This window comes from Achroia grisella, unplaced genomic scaffold (genome assembly GCF_030625045.1).
Source record: "Achroia grisella isolate CSIRO2021 unplaced genomic scaffold, CSIRO_AGI_Agris_v1 utg1023, whole genome shotgun sequence".
NCBI classification, from domain to species: Eukaryota; Metazoa; Arthropoda; class Insecta; order Lepidoptera; family Pyralidae; genus Achroia; species Achroia grisella.
This window is the reverse complement of record NW_026712560.1, coordinates 908592-925246: the sequence shown is the minus strand read 5'-3', so window position 1 is coordinate 925246 and position 16655 is coordinate 908592. Positions and strand designations below refer to the sequence as shown.

At 30.9% G+C, this 16655-nt stretch overlaps 2 protein-coding genes and 1 non-coding gene across 3 annotated transcripts in view; all 3 read right to left on the bottom strand.

Annotated features, from left to right (window-relative positions):
- LOC131855640 (RING-box protein 2) overlaps window positions 1-408 on the bottom strand; it is a 36578-nt gene extending 36170 nt beyond the window's left edge. Inside the window, exon 1 of the mRNA XM_059206973.1 lies at window positions 159-408. Coding sequence (XP_059062956.1) covers window positions 159-309 — 151 coding nt within the window. The 5' untranslated portion in view covers window positions 310-408. The remainder of the gene's footprint in view (window positions 1-158) is intronic.
- A 1220-nt stretch (window positions 409-1628) lies between these two features.
- Window positions 1629-14307, bottom strand: LOC131840635 (uncharacterized). The gene is made up of 13 exons (XM_059188846.1): window positions 14122-14307; window positions 11876-12113; window positions 11220-11397; window positions 10537-10700; window positions 9792-10084; window positions 7952-8208; window positions 7260-7458; window positions 6495-6761; window positions 5427-5621; window positions 4871-5026; window positions 4340-4562; window positions 2911-3095; window positions 1629-2105 (listed from the first exon to the last, which is right to left on the bottom strand). Exons 2-13 carry the CDS (start codon window positions 12103-12105, stop codon window positions 1960-1962), a joined length of 2493 nt encoding a protein of 830 aa, XP_059044829.1. The 5' UTR covers window positions 12106-12113; window positions 14122-14307; the 3' UTR covers window positions 1629-1959.
- Window positions 14308-16066: 1759 nt separating this feature from the next.
- Window positions 16067-16148, bottom strand: Trnas-gcu (transfer RNA serine (anticodon GCU)). The gene has a single exon. It is a non-coding gene; the product is annotated as a tRNA-Ser (tRNA).
- Between the last annotated feature and the right edge of the window lie 507 nt (window positions 16149-16655).

Genomic DNA, 16655 nt, shown 5'->3' with positions numbered 1-16655 from the left:
AAGAATATAAATAAAAAGTTTGCTGTACTTTTAATGACACAAACTTAAATTTTGTTGATGAAAACAAAGCATTGACGACTTTCAGTATTAAAGCGTATTAACATTTCCTTATTTTGACTATTTTTAGGTAGCATGAAGTTCAGATAAATATTACTTACCCATCACTTGTACACGGCAAATAGCGCAAGTGTCGCATTCAACGTCCCAACTCCACATTGCTACAGCATTCCATTTTTTCAATGTAAACATTTTATCAGATTTTTGACCATCACTATCGCCACGATCTACATCACAATCTTCTCCAGACATTTCAAATTATACAATTAAATTCTACAACGAAAACATATACAAACAATTAACAAGTATTTATTTGACAAATTTGACACTTTCGACAGAAATGACAGTATATCTATATCAGAATTGACAGTTTCAGTGTTACCATTTCAATACTATCGATTTCGCTACTAGTTATTTTTTTTCCTCATTTTTTGGCGTGGCGATTTGTGTTGCCATTAGCCATGCTACTAGTTTATTAAAATAAGATTTTTATGATAATTAAATGCAGAAATATCTATAGGATATATGGGAATGGTTTGCGAATTATTCAAATCTTTACATCTACCTATCACAATAATATCGTCAATCCTAGGGGGATTATGCCATTGTTACTATTTTTCTCCATGTCTCTTATTTAGATATTAGGCACTTATATTTTAATATAAAGGTACAAGGATATTCTTATCTTAATAGAAAATATTAGGTAACTGCTTCTTTTTATTAGTTGAATCACTTAATAATGAAAACGAAATGCTTATCAAAAAGTAACAGTTTTTACTCAATATTCAAAAACATGTAATGACGTAGGTATGGGTTCACATACATGCTACAAAATTCTACAAACACAGAATTAACTGAATGTAGTATTAATAATAGGTTTTAGAATACGTTTTCAGAATCTTTACAGTAGGCATATGAAAAATAATGTGAGCTATACATCGTGCTACAGTTTTTTCTAAAATCATAAATATTTATAAATCGAGATTTCTGTAGGTAATTACATAGTTTCAAAATTTTTAACCAATGTTAACGAATTAATTTAAAGTTATTAAGACAAAATAATCGTCAAAAATAATTTATTCATTATTTAGAATATTTTTCCATTAAAATTGTTATGTACCTACCTATACACTGGAACTGAAGTTATGTAAAAATAAATAATATTTATAGAAAATCTTGCAGATTTATACTTAGGCTATGAGAAGTTTTTACGTGTTATTATCTATACCTACCTACCTTTACTACCATTTAGTTAAAAAACTGTCGTCATATTGACGTATAATATCTATCATGATCCCCGAGAGTAGGTATGTATCAAAAATTCAGAGCGAATTTTCGATTAGGTATGTGGTGAGAACTTGAAAGAATTTGGCGAAGTTGGGATTGACTTTATCTTTTCTTCTAAAAACTTTGATAACATCTGGCTTATAAGTACTTTTGGCCTATGGGTATAGTAAGTCAGTTTTCCTCCTGTTTAATTTTATATCTAGTAAAGTTATATTTAGGTAATTTCATATTGGAAAGGTACCTACCAAAATTGATATGGATTAAAATATGCAAAATAGGTAGTTATAATTTATTGGTAAAAAAATCCACAGCGATTTAAATACTAAATCTTACTTAAGACGATAATTTATTGTATTAATACCACTTTAATCTTATTTATACATTAAAATATTTGTGGCTACCCTGTAAATAAAATTTTCAAATTAAATACAAATAGGCAACGACATGTGACATGTACCTACTCGACATTATTGACTAAACTGTACCTACGTGTTAATGGAATAAAAAAAATATTATAATACATCGTTGGTATTGTTAATTAGAACGACCTAAGTTCCAATTTAAAATTCTATAAATATGACTATAATTACATAATATATTTTCGTATATTTGCCACTACAATGATCTATAAACACTAAGTAATAAGGTTGATATTATGAAAATTAGGCTGGCTCCAACACTTGTGCCGCTACTGAAGCAACCTGGCTGTTCAAATTGTATCTGATATACCATGTTGTAGGGGAATCTACATTCGGTATTACCTGTAAATAAATAAAGATTATATGAATAGAAGTGTGATAATGCAAATATTAATAAAAATAAATATATTAATCGTTCTTATTCTAATCTCTGTCAGTAATAACTTTATTTGGTTCTTAAAATACTTAGATACTAATCTACCTTCACGTTTGTTACCCCAGATGTGGTAATCAGAGGTATCGTCAACTGCCGTAGCTAAACGTATGTAGGTCAATGTTATTTATAGTGAGTCAAATGGCAAACATTCGTATAGTGTATTGTGAACCACTTCGCATAAATGCATCTTTCGATCAGGTCAATATAGAAAATAATTTTTCAAAGTAAACAATTCAGAAAACTCCTACATTTAATGTAATAATAATAATAATCCAGGACATTTTCATTGTTTGTTTGTGTTATTCTTACCAGACAACTAATGGATGTACTTACTAATACTAGTATGTAATATTATGTTATCTGTGCTAGTACTTAATACATTTTTTTGGTAACTATATATACATATATATATAATATACACAAAAAACATCCAGACCAACACAAACACTCATGTTCATAAATAGAAAAGCTTGCATTGTGCGTAGAATCGAAACCGCAACCATCGGAAGTAAGGCGGTGTGCTAAACCGCTAGACCACAGAGGCCGTACTCTGTATATTCTAGTCTAATAATATTGTTATATTGGTATATTGGTATATTTGTTATATTCTTATTTGATGTTCAAATAATTGCTACACTTACTTTAGTACTATAGTAAATATTATTATAAGTTACTGATGTCAATGAATTTATAATACAATAAAATACTTACTAGTACACGTAGCACTTGCAACGGAACCAGCTATGGACTGCACAGAAATGTAAAATAATGGACACGATCCAATTGAACCGTATCCATCACAGGCGTTCTGCAGACTTATTTCCACAGTACCGGAAGAGGTTAAGTCTTGACACGTTATTAAATTTTCGTCTAGACCCACAATAGTCGCATTTCTCCTAAAAAGTAATGTGCATTAATTGTCGTCGTCAGTAAGGAATAATGACAATACGATATAACTTTACAGTATTTTTTTATCTAATGCAACAACTTCACTAAAATGTCCATTATCTTATGATGCGATTTGAAGAAATAAGTATAACATGTAACGAAATTAAGAAATCTCTGTTAGTTAGTGGTAGTCGCTGTTTGTCTAAAATTAACTACTGTATTTATATCTGTTACTTATTTTATTATAATTAACTTAGTACACGTGAAAAAAAGAGTTGCTTAATTACATAGGTACGTATTTTTTTACGTAATTGTAACGACAATATCAATATACTACGGACATGTTGTTATCATGTGACGCCCATGGTACCGCTCATAGGTGCATTCCAAAGGTATAAGATGTCATGCCTCCTATTCTGTAATTTAACTACCTTATCTCTTCGTACCACAGCTGGCATAAAAAACTGCTGGGCAACTTAACAAGGTGTTACTGAATAAGCCAAATCCTTGAAAATTAAAGATTAGGTACTAATACAGTATATGGATACATGAGCATAAATTTATTGCTGCTGGATTATTAGTTAAAATCACGCTTTAAGATATAGTAGGTATGTACTTTTATAATATGTAAAAAAAAACACACACATTGTGGAAATAAGGACCTGCTGTCCAATGTTGCATGTTCTTAGATCGAAACTTTTAATTGTTGTTTTACCATAATCAAGCAGTTTATCAAGAACGTAGGAGTTCCATCAAAGCATAAAGACGCCTTAAACAAAAGCAACGATTTTGCACGTTACTGTTTTGTTGATCTGTCATATACCCAACTACAGTTCTGTTCATAGTACCGGGTCTGGTTCATGACGAGTTAATTAATTGTCTAGATTCATATCAAGAATTGAGCTAAGAAAAGTGTCATTCATATACACCGTTATCAATTATTATTCTAAAAATAGTAAAAATTAAATTACAGGATAAGAGACATTATATCTTAATCCTCTGCAATGGCAACGCATGAATGATATCACGACTGGCACATGATAACGTGATGGTACTGTTCATGTACAGGCGCCGGTTACTGCTTACAATCAGGTGACCGACAACTTCATTGTCATTAATATATACAAACAATGTATATGTATAAACTAGTAATATTTTAATTGAGATCGAATATATCTGCTTATTTTGTCTAATATTATATGAAAATAATTTAATTTAATTTTTATAATTAATATTAACATTATTGACTTACCTTGGCTGAGGTACAGCACGAGAATGACAAATTGTAAGACTACCTGACCCACTACTGCGACTTATTGTTACTTTTCTATCGTCATTATTTTCAAAGAAGTAATTAGGGCTTACTGAATAGAAATTAATATAACCGGGTTCAATATAGTCATGAAACGATTTGATATTCAGAGTATCATCTTCATAGCTGATTCCACAAACTGGATTGATGATTCGTCTACCGACTGAAAATAAAATTAGTGTAACTAGTGTGTGTATAGTAATAAGTACCCATAATCTAAATTCTAAAAACGAATCAACACTGTTGTAGGTTTACTCAGTATTCTGGCTTATGTTCTAGAGTACCTAGTACAGAATTAGATTAAAATCAATTAAGATTCATGTGTAGACTTACTTGTCTATATTTAAAGTTTTTTTTTATATTTAAACATTTCAAACCAATAATATTATCTAAAATTCAAGAATGTTGTCTCGATTAATACAATGAAATAAAAATTGAATAATTGTTATCTAAATAAAATCATAGAAATACCTTCTCGAATATTGTTCAACACTGGAGTTAGAACAGTTTCTACGTTTGTTCCAGCAGACGTTAAAGATATCGTATGGATATCACGGTACATGTCCCTCACCAACGGGTACAAATTGTCGAACTGATTTGATGAAGTCGCGTAGATAACCCTCAAATCTTAAAGAACAAAAGAAATTACTTATTAAACCACGCCTCAGTTCCTATTATAGATTTTGTCTCACCCTATACAGACGATAAAAGTCTTATACACGTTAATATAGTGTTATTTAATACTAACTAATTATTAGGCTCTTTATTATGATGTGATTTTTTTGATAAATTTACAAGTAGTAATAGTTCCCAGCGAACTTGTATTTAAAAAATCGAAGACAAACTCCGGCTGACATGTAACTATTTTGATAGGTGCATGCAATGTTTTTTATCACTATCCACACTCTTTCTCACTGATGAGGTTGTATCTTATTGTTTGCTTGAAGTCATGTCACGAGCAAGTGCATCGTGCCTCATAATAACTAAAACTCACAAGAGATTTTTGTTCAGTAAATTATTTACTTACCTGGAACAGTTACATTTATTAGGTTGGCTTCATCAATAACATTTTTAGGGATTTGAATGTTTCCTGAGTTCAAAAGAAATAGAAGTACTGTCGCATTTCCACCTACGTAATCACGTCGAGACTCTTCTAATAATGTTGCATGCATCATCTCCTTTACATTTCTGTATACAGTCTCCAAATTAACTCCTTGGGTTACTATTCAACAACAAAAATTACGGATACATTAATATATTCATATCATCCCTATATTTTATTAATTCTGATATAGGATGATATTTATTGAAATATTAATTTTAATAGTATATCTACTATGTAAATATTTATTTGACAATTACCCAAAAATAACACATTCCTAATAGGATAGAACTCAATGTTGTATTTCGAACGAAATTCTAAATTCCTTGTAGCTTAATTATCGACAAAAGAAAAACAGACTATTAACGATTTCCTTTGTTTTTAACCAAAGGATAATGCATACATTAACCGGCGATACCACATAGCCTGTAATATAGTGTTTTATTTCGTATTGTCGCCGTCTAGTACTTAGCACTTTATGGCCATGATGTATGTTATATTATGCTACATACAGATAAATATAAAAATAAACTAAAATGTTTGTATGGAGGTACCTTTTAGGTGGAATGAATTTCAATGTAATACTTATCCTGGAGTAGCAGATTGGACATGAACAAATTGTATTTTAAATCTAAAAGCTGTCGCGTTAATATATCAAATTAAACATACATTTTTAATGAAATGGAATATCTACTACCTGATATTTTTAGTCTGTACGTGTTAAAGGTGATATTATTCACCTATGATATGTTTTATTAAAATTTGTTAGTCACATTTTTAGAATATGACAAGTCTCTATTACATATATACACGCAGATCGGTATTACAGTAGGCAGAGAAAGCCATTTTAGAGTACGGCCTAAAATTGAATTTAATATTCAATCTAAAATTTATAATCAAGTCCAGTCCAGTCTCCAGTTAATTAAGAAATTGACAAAGACAATCCAGTGCCATATGTCTCTTTGCTAATATTAGTTAAAATACGCTACTTACTTGACCGATGTGTGGCTAATGTGTAATTAGAATGGAATTCTGCCAAAGAAAATGTTTTATTGACTACAACACTGCCATCAGAAGCACTCAATAAAGTTACACTGGAACCGAACTTATTGACTTCAATTGATTCCAAAAGATAAGAGATCGCAGGGTAAATAGTCTCATATTGCCATGACGAGTCCAAAACAATGTAAAGATTTGTAATGGAACGGTAATCAATGCCAAGCTCAGAGCTGGCACAATTTAGGTCATTTAAGTTACTCTCTGAAAATGATACAAACATTTCATTTAAGTTAAGAAATTGTTACAACGTTCAATTCATAAAGAATTCGAAGTTTCTAATGTAAAATATTTCGAGGTCAGGTAAATTGTTGCTTCTTCTTCTGCTTGTTTAAATTATAATTCAATATGTTATAGACATAGTCCACCGAATGAAAAGTAGTACTCTTGATGGTTGCCTATAAATATTAAGACCAAATGTTGATATTTTTATTTACTATTAACTATTGTATTAGTGGTACGTATTATCTATTTAAATAGTCACACTATCATATAACCAGAGAAAACTGAGTTCTTTCTATTCTGATATAACTGTACCCTGTAACGCCGATGCTATGTCTCGCATCTCAAATCGAAACACTGTTCATAAAGCAAGTTGTTTGGCGGTTGAAGATCGTGGGTACCTCTGTTGACGACTCTTTACAAAATCTACCTCGGTGTTGTGTTATTAGTGAACAGTTCCTTAAAAACAATTTCACTTACCTGTATAACTCTGAAAGTTAGAAACTGCACCAGTGACTAGTTGATTTAAACCATCCGTTATTGTCCCCTGAAGAGGCATATTCGCATTTAAAGCTGCAGCGAAAGCTTCCGACTGGCCAACTAAATTATTGTCGTTAAGTACTGCCTGGCCTAATTCACGTCGGTTACACGCTCGTAATGTAGGGTCGAACACACCATTCTGGAAATATTATAAAAAATAGTGAATTTAAAAACCTTAAGACTAGACACAAATATAAACTTGCAGTACATGAATTTCATATAGTTTAGAGACTGGGCATTGAATTTTACAATGTACTACTATTACTCTGATAACGATTGTTTTTAACTTTACTGTTAAAGTGGTTTTAATAGGAATAATTTTCTGATAGTTAAAGGTTTTACCTGTCTCAACGTTTTGAGTAGGTCGCACTACCCAATAGCCCTAGCTACCCTAGACAACGTAACCTTAATTGTATTGAAAATTGAAGATTCTTTGCAATATTGAAGATACCCAAGTATACTAGATTACAGATGAGTTGATGTTTGAATATATTTTAATTTCCAAAGAAAAGGGACTTGATTGACATAGATAAATAACAAAAGTTGTCTTTTTATAAGTAGATCTTTTTAGTAGTAGTAGTATGTGAGTACAGGTGTATATTAAACTTTAATAAGTAAAAATGAAGTCTTACCCTCGGTGTATAGTACATATCGAGCAATTGCGACAGTTTCAATGTTGAATATGTTTGTTGTATATTATTCATACGAATTCCTAGAGTGAACCCGTCAATGCCACCTCGTATCTCAGGGTCAGTCATTTCTACATTATTCCTATTGCTCAACATGTAGTATTTCGTGGGATGAGAGCTATTCCAATTGCCTGTGCTACCGACACTGATCGAGGTACTCCCCCTAGTTCCTTGAATCAATACTGCTTCTGCCAGATCGCCTGCAAAAAGAGAAAGCATGTCATGTACAACTCCATCGTACATAAATTAGGCGGCTTAGAAATAATTGACTACAAAATATCATCCTTTTTTTCCTGCCATGATGAGTACTAGACACAAGTGTAAAGAGAACCATGCAAGTAAGGCATATAGATAGATAGATATATCGTTTATTTGTTTGTTACTAGTCACACACATAACATGTTCATAAGAATATAAAAATACATAATACAACATAAGATTTATAAAATTGTGTTATTATGTGTGATCTGTAGCAATACAAAAAGTCATGTTCTAAAACACTGATTTTCAGCTTCAACCCATTTGAGGGTACGTGAAAATAATAATTAAAATAAATATAAAATAAAAAGGAGCAATATTATTAGTGGTTGTCTGTGTGGTGTGTTTATAATAAAAATAATGTAAATAGTTCAGAGTATAATTTGATATAATTTTAACTGATCAACAAAAAGAAAAAAAAGAAAATATTAATAAGAGTAACATAGAGAAATAAAAAAAAAAAATTTTTTTTTAAGAACCTTTACCGGATGAGAAGAATTCCAAATTTGTTTTTCTAATAAGTATTCTTTGTGATGTTTTTTAAAACTGTGTACAGTCAGATGCCTAAATGGTGGCGGGATGTTGTTCCAACATTTTGTTGCTTGGTAGTGCCAGTAAATGCCACAGTTCTGTGTACTTGAAATGATAATTTCGAACAAATGAATCTGCATCCATGAATACGAGAAGAGAAATTTAGTTTTTTAAAGAGATAAACTGGCTGTTCACTTTTTATTACATCGAACAATAGACTAGCCAGGTGTAACTGTCTTCGCGATTCCATATTTAAAATTGAAGCATTGTTTAAATAGGGACTAATATGGCTTCAGGGGGGAATATTAAAGCAAAAACGACAACATGTTTTATTCAAATTCAAATTCAAAAATAATTTATTCATGTAGGACATTTTAGCCGCTTATGAACGTCAAATTTTTACATTATAATGCATGCATTTTGCACTCTTTGAGTCAGGCGTTGAGTTCTGGCCAATAGTCGTGGTCCATACACAATGTCTCCATAATTAAATTTGATAAGATTAATGATTCGCATAGTGTAATACGAACTCTTTCCGATAATAAATTACGAATTTTATATAGGACCTTAAGGCGATAAAAACATTGTTGTACTACATTTAAAATATGCTTTTCAAATCGCAGCCGACTGTCAAAAATAATCCCCAAGTTTCGCGCTTCTTCATATATATAATTTGTTTTTTTGATCATATATATAATTTGCCACAGACAGGTGACATCCGTGGTACCACTCGGGTATAACCATTCCAAAGGACTAAGATGTCGTGTTCCTTACATTATAATATTACTTCCTAATCCCACCCTCCAACCGAATCCCAGTTTATAAAGCAGGTTGCTCGTGGTTAAAATAAGTTAAACTCAGGTATGCAAACGACTTTTAACAGTCTTTGTCTACTGTACAAGACAATCAGATGTATCTTTAATGTATAGAATTAACGAAAATCTATATAAATTACCAATGTATCGTACAAAAGTATAGGAAACTAAAAGGTTACCTGCAATTGTAGCTGGATAGAGATTGGTTACTGTTTGTTGGTTATTTGAAACGTCGTTAATTAAACCTCTAGAAAGTTCATTGAGACTGATTTGCTGTATCTGTGCACCTGCAGCTATTCCCGCAATCAGAGTCCCTGCAGATATGGCTCCCCATTTAGTATTCACAACACCAGTTAATATTGGGCATGTACTGTCGCCTAGTAACTGGCGTTCGAACAAACTTCCACTGTTACTAGTAATATCAACGTCGCTGTTGGGATTATATTGTCTCATTTGTGCATGGCGAGATTTTCTGAAAAGGAAAAATACTTTTACATACGTTTTACGAGTATGTTAATAATTTATTCTTTTGAACTGTTAAAAACAAAGCATTAATTAACAGAACTTTGTTTCTATTCGATGTCGATTGATTGCAAAAATAATTATTATAATCGGTATTTGAAAAATATTATCGTATTGGCATATAAGGCACCTTGCCTTTAAAGTGTATTAATAAAGTTTCGAAATCACATATCTTGCATGTTTACGTCTATAAGAACTCTATGTTGTAATATAGATAGTTTCGACTGTATGTATATTTGGTACGTCAATCGTCAGTTAATTTGGGTTTATAATTTTGGGGCTGTACAATCTGCATATCTACAGATTCAGTTGTTAAATTAGGTGTTATCTGCAGATTCAACCGTTATATAATCTCGATAATGGCTACCTGGTTTAAGTTTAAATAAAAATAAATATACTTACGTTTCTCTCGGGGAGAAAATTTCAACGTCGTCATTTATATTTTCTTGGGAGGGTGCTGAGCGAGCTGTTCTCAAAGCGCGATATTGTGATAGTTGTCCACAAGTGTTCTCGTCACCTCGTAATCTCGCATCCACGGTCGTGGACAGCATGTGATGCAGAGCACACTACAAGTAATAATACTTAAATATTTAGTTGCGTTTTATGCAACAGTGTTGCCTATTTATCAATATTAACATTTTCACAATATCCAGTGATTTCTCTGCCATATATTATACTTAAAATATAAGTTTTGTTTGTCAAGTGAGATAAATACATATATTTACAATAAAGTTATTCCTGATACGACCTGATTAACTATATTAATAATGCATAACATCGTCCTTTCCGTAGGACTAAGGTAATGCATAAGCGTTACCACATAATGACATCATATCGTCGTGCTGTTCATGTATACATACACGGCGACGGTTCTGTTCATATAAAAAAAGCGAAATGAGCTGCTTGAAATCAGGAAAATATAAGTGTTACAAAAATTTATGCCCGAGAAATTACTGTGAGATATAAATATACACATAGGTACAAAACATTTTCTAACCACTATTTACGATTATAATAATAATCGTAAATAGTTAATTTTCTTAAAGTAGATATGTAAAAGCAATAATAGTATCCTTATAATATACCTTCAATGGCGATGAAATAGTGTTGTTGTCCAGTGATTGCCGATTGCTTGGAATAAGCTTGGTAAGCAACAGTTTATGACGATAGAAGGAGTGAAATGTGGGTGCGAACGGAAGTACAAGGGACGATTGGCCTGTGCCCATTAGTGGTGGATGATACTCTATCCCATCTTGTCGATACCTGCGGAGTTGTAAAGTTAACAATATGAAACATATACCACAAAAATAATGATAATGAAATATTTTACAGTAAGCTATGTTGAATTAGTTAAAAAAAAGATTGTTGGATCCACAGTTGACGGTTAATATATGTATTAACCGTACCGTTGCGTTTTTAAGTTGCGTTTTTTTTTATTTAGCGAACTCGACTATTCTCATTCTGTCTGCATGAAAAACAACGTCACCTACCGAGTTATATTGTGATAGAGCTGCCATGAACATTTGATTAGTTATAACGTAGGTATCTATGATATAGAGCCACTGTATTCACTGTTACGTGTATTATGGATAGCCATATCATACTTTTTTTGTATAAATATTATTTAATATACTTAATTCAATAAATGTTACCTTATACTTTACAGTACATACTAATATATATTTTATATTAAATACTTAAACATTTGAATGTACTAGAATGAGTATACGATGTGTCTTACGTGTGGAGAAGTAGAACTGCGAGAACTCGTAGGTCAACGTTGTCTTTGTCTTCTAATTTCTGTATGATATCGATGAGGACTTGTATCGTAGCTGGTGGCAAGTTATTTCTGTTCATCAGCTCAGGATCTGTGTAACATTCCCTCAAATCCGGAGCAACGTTAGCCTCAGCTGTAATCTGTGCTTGTGCATTGCCGAAAATGGCTAATAAAGCAAAAGCTACCAAGTACATGATGAAATCTAAAAGTAAATTACATAGAAATTAAAACAAGTAGTATGCTAACAGCTTATTTATTTTCCCTAATATTAGTATATGAGTAATAATATTGATTACATATTACCATTGTTCTATAGTTAGATATGAATGCCGAGAATCGACAATAGTAGGTACTTAGATATGATAAAGGTGATATTGATATCGATGACAGGCCATATTCGGAATTTTCATATAATATGGCTCAATTTATCTTTGTTTTTTAATATGGGGAGTGGCAAAAGGAAATAATGATATTTAAGGATCTAAATGACAAATACTGTATTACAAACAAAGAAATTTTCCTAATATACATATATATTATTATGCATCAATACGTGCATAATTTGTTATTTTAATTCTATAACATGTGACCTCAACTATATTAAACATGTTCTTCATATATCAGTTGGTCGTACCGGCCTAAGTAATAAAACAGATCAAGCTTATCCTTAAGAGATATGCGATATCATTAGACTTTTAATACTTTCGTCTCCTGTCAAATAATTAAGTCTGCTAATTGTCTTGACAAAAGTGACAATATAAAGCAAATATTTAACCTCTAGATTATCTAGATATCTCTAGATACTGAGTTAGGAAAACATTATAAATAAGCTTAAACAGATCATGATAAGCTCTGTCGTGTACTTTTGCTTTACCAATTATTTTTGTTTATAAAACATAATTTATTGGTTTGGTACATTTATGTATCTCTAATAATTAATTGTTGAAATTATTTCCAATACATTCTGTTTAATATTTAGTTAAAGTTATACGTGAAGTGCCTTCTAATAATACTTCAAGAATTTATATTATATACCTAGATATTTTTTATAAAATTATTATGGTGATGCGAAGTTGGTGGCGATTAATGTAACAGCTAAGTATATTGAAATAATATTACTTATAATCTGTAATATAAAAACACAAGAATGTGTCACTATAAGTATTTAAAAACGGGCACAAATTGTCCTTATCACTATATGAATTAATACGTTTGAAAGTAGAAGGTTGCCTAATTAAGTATGTTTGCACGCTCTACTTTTATCTACTACTACTTGTATAAAGCACCAATAATTTAATAAACAATGTCTTGAGAGATTGAATCATAGACTATGAGTTTTACAATTAGATGATCAGTAATGTAATAAAATAATATATCAAATTGATATTTGATCATACTACTATTGAGTACTTTTATGACAAAAATATGTACCTACTAGCTTTCTGATAATTTCTGATTATCAGAATTTATCAAAATAGTTTACTGTAGAAAAAATTTCATTACGTACATACTCGTATGTACATCGAATTGAAATTGTTTATACTTTTGAAACGCTTGTAATATTTTGATTGTTTTACGATATCTTTTTATCGTTAGGTTTATTCATTTAGTCTTGTTCTTAGAATTTAGATGAAATGGTATTAATGGTATCGACAGTACCAGGTATCTACTAAGTACAAATTGAATAGGTATAGCCGATAACATATATGGGTCATGTGAAATATATGTGCTTTTTCTAAAGAATCTGTTGTATAGGTACTACACAGATACGTGTTTTCACATTGTTCTCAATGTTAGAAGTCATAACAATTTGGAGATGAAATATACATCCGTGTTCAGGATTTACGATGGCATATTGTGCCCTGTGCTCCAATCAACTCTACGAAATTTCTACGAAACGAGTTCTGTATTTAGATGTAGTTAGACCATGTAAGCGACTGCTATGCTACCACCATCTTTACTCTTGAGAATACCTTCGTTGCTTGCACTATTCATTTTGCAAGTACGTTATTCTTTGAGTCAAAACCTACTCAGTTTTATATTCTACCTTTAGTTTTATTCTCCACTTTATTAAAATTAATATTCATCATCAATTTGTTAAATATTCAACAAATAGATAAATTAAAAAATGTGCACTTTGAGTCGTGCCTGTAACAGGCATTTTTGAAAATTAATCCTATACCTTTATATAAATACATGATCGAACATACCAAAAGATTAACGTCCTTTAAATTTGTCAGCTAAATACACTACACTATAATCACTGTCACTTGTAAAAAGTTCATCTCCAGAAGAAAATAGATATGTGCAACTTATAGTTGCCGTAAACAATAATTTAAAATTTGGTCAGACTTGTTTCATGTAGGGCGCGACCAAATTATTGCTGAACACTCATATATTGCCTGCTCTGTTTCAAGATAAGATAATAGAAAACGGGTCTAGATAATTTTGTAACGAATGATATCCATACATCGAATATGTTATCTTGGTATATCTGTTTTTTCTAGTGATTAGATAGATAGAGCCCGATTATAGTGAAACCGGTGTATTGAACAAACTAACATTATATTCATTATTAACAACAATCATTCTAATACTTGTACTTACTTATATCTGGACAGGTTACTAATGACGGGAAGGGCAAATAATAGATGAATTAAGAAAAAGATGATATGTACAGACGGAGTTTTTTACACAAAATGTGTTGGTACATATATGTTTTTATATATTTTCCTCATTCAATTGATATGGCATTATATTGTAACCCTACCCCCCAAAATATTAAGTTACGTTGCCGGTTAATTCAAAACGGTACCTTGCCTTTTGTAGATGCGCAATTTATGGGTACCTGTTTGGAAACCATTTTTTATTATGATTATTCATGTGACTTTGTACTAATCTCGCAAATGATTTTTTTTGTATATTAATAAATGGAATTGCTAAATAAATTGATGGTATGCAGATGATGAAGGCCACCGCTGTTCATGGATAGCTCTTTATTTACAAATGATTCTGTAGTACAATATAATTAGACGGATTGTATCGTTTTAGTGGCAATAAATATATTCATTCTCTTGTACTATTTCTTCTTGCTTTTAATTAAATAAAATTGTAAGTTTCCTGGTGTACGGTAGTGTTCTACTCGCCGTAGCAAACCTCATAAACAAAACATTTAAGGTTGTGAAATAAAATCTATCAAGCATTAATAAATTATGTATATCAATTTATACCTCCCACTAACTCTCAAGTAATGGAGAACATCGATAACAAAACATATTAAACTGAGAGCTTTCAATTCAACTGTACTGTTTGGTATTGCTATTGTAACTGGTATATTTGTATACATATGATATGCACAGACAGACAATTCCATTAAATTTGTAAGTTTTATATTAAGTTTATTTCAGTAAACATGTAGAATCATGTTTAATTTTAATAAATGACAATGGAATGGTGAACCTGCCTGCACTAAAGGTTTATACTGGCGGACTATAAGTGGAGGATGATAAGATGAACATGAAGTCAAGTTAGTTCTAGTAATCTTGGCTAATTCTCCAGAAATATCTCCACGCGGTCATATCATCATGGATTCCAGGGGTACTGCGAGGAGGTCAAACTAACATGCTACATTGCTAGAAATGGGTTCATTAACAATCCCCTTACCCACATTCAAAACATGTTAATAACACAATTTTTGTATGAATATTTAAAATTGACATAATTTCTACTTGGGGTACTATGCATTTTGTTAAAATATAATTTGGTAACCTATGGACTCAAGTTTTGCTAAAGATTGGGATAGAATGGGCGATATAACTTTGAACTGACATGTCTTACAATTTACGCCAAACTTTTAAATATCTTTTATTTGCCTTATTAACAAATGAACATTAAAAATTTAATAATTATTCCAACTTACAATAAACGCATTTTTTGGGCTAAAATAATTAACTACTTAACAAATATAAAAATAATAGTTTTTAAAAGCTAAACCACATCGAACTACCCTGTTTCAATGTTATTTGGTCCCATTACTATAATAACAAAAAGTTGACTATAATAACTTTAATAAATAGTTAATATATCTATCACGGAATAAATTGGTACTGTGACAACTAAGACTTAATTTTATTACTTTCAGACAGCAAAAGCTATCGACGAGGATGGGATTCGAACCCACGCGTGCAGAGCACATTGGATTAGCAGTCCAACGCCTTAACCACTCGGCCACCTCGTCGTATAGTGAACTGTCCAAATTTCACAATTGCTATGAGTTTAAATTATATATTGTTGTAGAAAATGTATTTCTTTGTAATTCTTACTTTAATTTAATTAATAACATCATATTTAATCCATTTACAGAAAAATAACCATAAATTTTAGCATACTCAATAGTTCAGGCATTACAGCGACATCTATAGTTTTAGCAAGAAACTAAAATTTATTACGCTACTCTTAGTGTTAGCAGATTTTTAAATTTATTATTACTATCTCTGTATTACTAATAATTTTATTACAATATTTCAAAATTGTTGTATTATAACATTTCAATATTGTTAATTAATTCGTTTTGAATCTCTTTTAAATCATAATTAAATATTGGATTTAGACGCCACCTATGTAGAATTAGGTGTAACTTTATAAGACATATCATTGTTTATATAATATATGTTTATATATAATAGTAACATTCCTCCATAGATGGCGCTATACGTACTTTATGAAATTTCATTTTTGGGTAATG

What these genes read in the sequence shown, in the direction of transcription:
- LOC131840635 (XM_059188846.1), bottom strand. Translation starts at nt 12,105, where the DNA reads ATGTACTTGGTAGCTTTTGCTTTATTAGCCATTTTCGGCAATGCACAA. An exon ending in ATTAGCCACACATCGGTCAA is followed by an intron (nt 5,622 to 6,494) that starts GTAAGTAGCGTA and finishes GTTGTTGAATAG; the next exon opens with TAACCCAAGGAGTTAATTTG. An exon ending in TGCAAGTGCTACGTGTACTA is followed by an intron (nt 2,106 to 2,910) that starts GTAAGTATTTTA and finishes ATTTATTTACAG; the next exon opens with GTAATACCGAATGTAGATTC.